The sequence below is a fragment of the Haplochromis burtoni genome, unplaced genomic scaffold, assembly GCF_018398535.1.
Source record: "Haplochromis burtoni strain Fernald_Lab_line unplaced genomic scaffold, NCSU_Asbu1 Contig_582, whole genome shotgun sequence".
In the NCBI taxonomy this organism is placed as follows: Eukaryota; Metazoa; Chordata; class Actinopteri; order Cichliformes; family Cichlidae; genus Haplochromis; species Haplochromis burtoni.
The window spans coordinates 5,140-7,467 of record NW_024582943.1 but is presented as its reverse complement, the minus strand read 5'-3'; the positions used below and the strand labels follow the sequence as shown (position 1 = coordinate 7,467).

At 40.3% G+C, this 2,328-nt stretch overlaps 1 protein-coding gene across 1 annotated transcript in view; it reads right to left on the bottom strand.

The window, feature by feature from the left end:
- LOC121812416 overlaps positions 1 to 1,307 on the bottom strand; it is a 10,678-nt gene extending 9,371 nt beyond the window's left edge. Inside the window, exons 1-2 of the mRNA XM_042214532.1 lie at positions 1,083 to 1,307; positions 6 to 889 (exon numbers count right to left, since the gene is read on the bottom strand). Coding sequence (XP_042070466.1) covers positions 6 to 653 — 648 coding nt within the window. The 5' untranslated portion in view covers positions 654 to 889; positions 1,083 to 1,307. The remainder of the gene's footprint in view (positions 1 to 5; positions 890 to 1,082) is intronic.
- Between the last annotated feature and the right edge of the window lie 1,021 nt (positions 1,308 to 2,328).

Sequence of the window (2,328 nt, the reverse complement as noted above, 5' to 3'; positions counted from 1 at the left end):
CTGACCGTTGGTTCTTGTTTAGGGGTGTAGGTCTCACTTTGATCAGCTTTGCCTGGGAAATGATCCTTTAGATTTGCTATTATGGGTGTGGTTTGGGTTTGGATGTGTGGTGTCGCAACTGGCTTGAGGCTTGGTCGAAAATGTACATCAGATCCTGGCGTAAAGATCTTGGAGTAGGAGTCTATGGTCGGTGAATGCTGAAGGAGTTTCGTCTCCGTGTTATCATTGGAGGTTTCTAGAATGGGCGTGGTTTGGCTGCCGTGTGAGGCACCCTTCACATATTCTCTTGTGCGCGTTACTGGGTCGTCAGCAGGAACATCTATCTCACTAAGACCCTCGCCATCATCTTGGATCGCTGCAGCCTCCAAAACTTCTGCTTTTGCTTCTGCAGCTGCAGCCCTTTTTTCCATGCGTACTTTATCTAATGACGCTTCAAGACGTATTTTTCGAAGCTGCATAGAAGCTTCCAGTTCCGCTTGCTGCAGCTTCAGATCGTTCTCTTTATCCACAAATGCTGCTTCAGCCTTAGCCGCCTCAGCTTCTGCACGTGCTTGTGCAGCGGCTGCCTTACTTGCAGCTGAGCTCCTGGTATGCCTGGAGGAGCCAGATATATTAGATCTGGTTTTCATTGATGCGCTGGTTCTCTGCGACATGTTGCTGTCGATTGGATTTCTTCCTACATCTGAGCTGTTTCCGGAGGATAGCTCTAATTGCTGTCCAGTTCCCCACGAGACTGGTCTTTGAGAGGCTGTCGTTTTACTGTCATGTCCTCTGCCTCTAACGCCTTGCTAGAGTCGACATTCAGACTAAACTCCTCTTCAAAATGACCACGCAGACAAGAGGGTTTGACTTCACTCCCTTTACTTAGGCCAGTTGAAGTAGGGTAAAACTGAGAAACAACATGACATGAAATGCTCTTAGAAACCATAGATGAGGAGAAATACAAAATAACAGTACAATGACTTGTTTAGCCGAAATCGTTAGCTAATTCCCTCTTTACAAACGTTTCTATTAAGCAAACACTGCAATCACATTTCTTCAAGTAGATTGTTCATTAGTAAAGATGGAACAGAATTACATACCGACAATGCCCTTAAAGACCGTCTTAAGGGAGACAATTGCCACTACAGCAGCAGACGGGAGAACGGGAGAAGTCCTTTCCCCAAACAATAACATGCGCTTTCTGATGACATCATAGAACAGAGACGGATTTGAGCACGTTACACCAGGTCATGCCAAAAGGGGGCACTAAAGAGTAACTTTCACAGGGAAAATCTATTTAAACAGAATACGGTTACATGGTGACAGAACATTTAGCAACCCACTTTTCTGCTATCTTTGAAAAGATAGGGAGTGGGAGCATGCTAATAGGTCGATAGTTAGCAGGGTCTATTTATCACCCAATTTATAAATTGGTGTAACTTTTGCCACCTTCCAACTCAGAGGAACGACTGCCTGCGTCATTGATAAATTAATAAGATGGGTCACAGGCACCAAAAGACAAGATTTATAATACTTCAAGAAATTGGTATGAAACCCACACTCATCCCTTGCTTTAGAACTTTTTAATTTAGAGATTATATTTTCTACTTCATTTTCTGTAATTTTTCAAATGTTGAACTTTGAATCTTCAGAAGAAACATCCTCTTTGGTGTCGGCATTCCCAATATTTTGTTGAGGGTCACAAGAATTAGAAAACAATTGTGCAATTTCATTAATAGTACTTTGGAAAATCATTTAAATTAGTAGCTAGGCTGAGAGGCTCTGATACCAGTTCATTGGCAAATTTAAGTTCAAGGTCTGTATCAGCATTATACTTACTGTTACCAAGGAGTTTGTTAATATTTTCCCAAATTATGTTACAGTTTCCTTTGGCACTATTAATTACAGTCATGAAAAAATTTGCTTTTGCTATTCTCAAAGTTTGTGTGACTTTATTCCTTGCAGATATAAAATGTAATCGATCAGTATTTAATCCAGATTGTAACGATTTTTTAAGTAACTGGTCTCTGAGTCTCATAAGCTGTTTACATTCAGTATTAATCCAAGGCAAGGAATAAACTCGTTTCTTTAAATGGCTCTCTTTCTGAAACTGTGACAAGACCCCTTTAATAGCAGAGTATAATAGATCACAACATTTATTAGTGTCATCATAGGATAGTATGCTAGTCCAATCAAAATTATTTAGAGCTGCCATTAAATGTTGTTCTTGACTATTTGGAATAAATGTTTTTTTTATATTCATGCTTTTACTGACACATCTCAGTTGCTTTTTAGTCAGCTTTCTAGAGAAGAATATTGCATTGTGGTCAGACAAGCCAGTCAAAA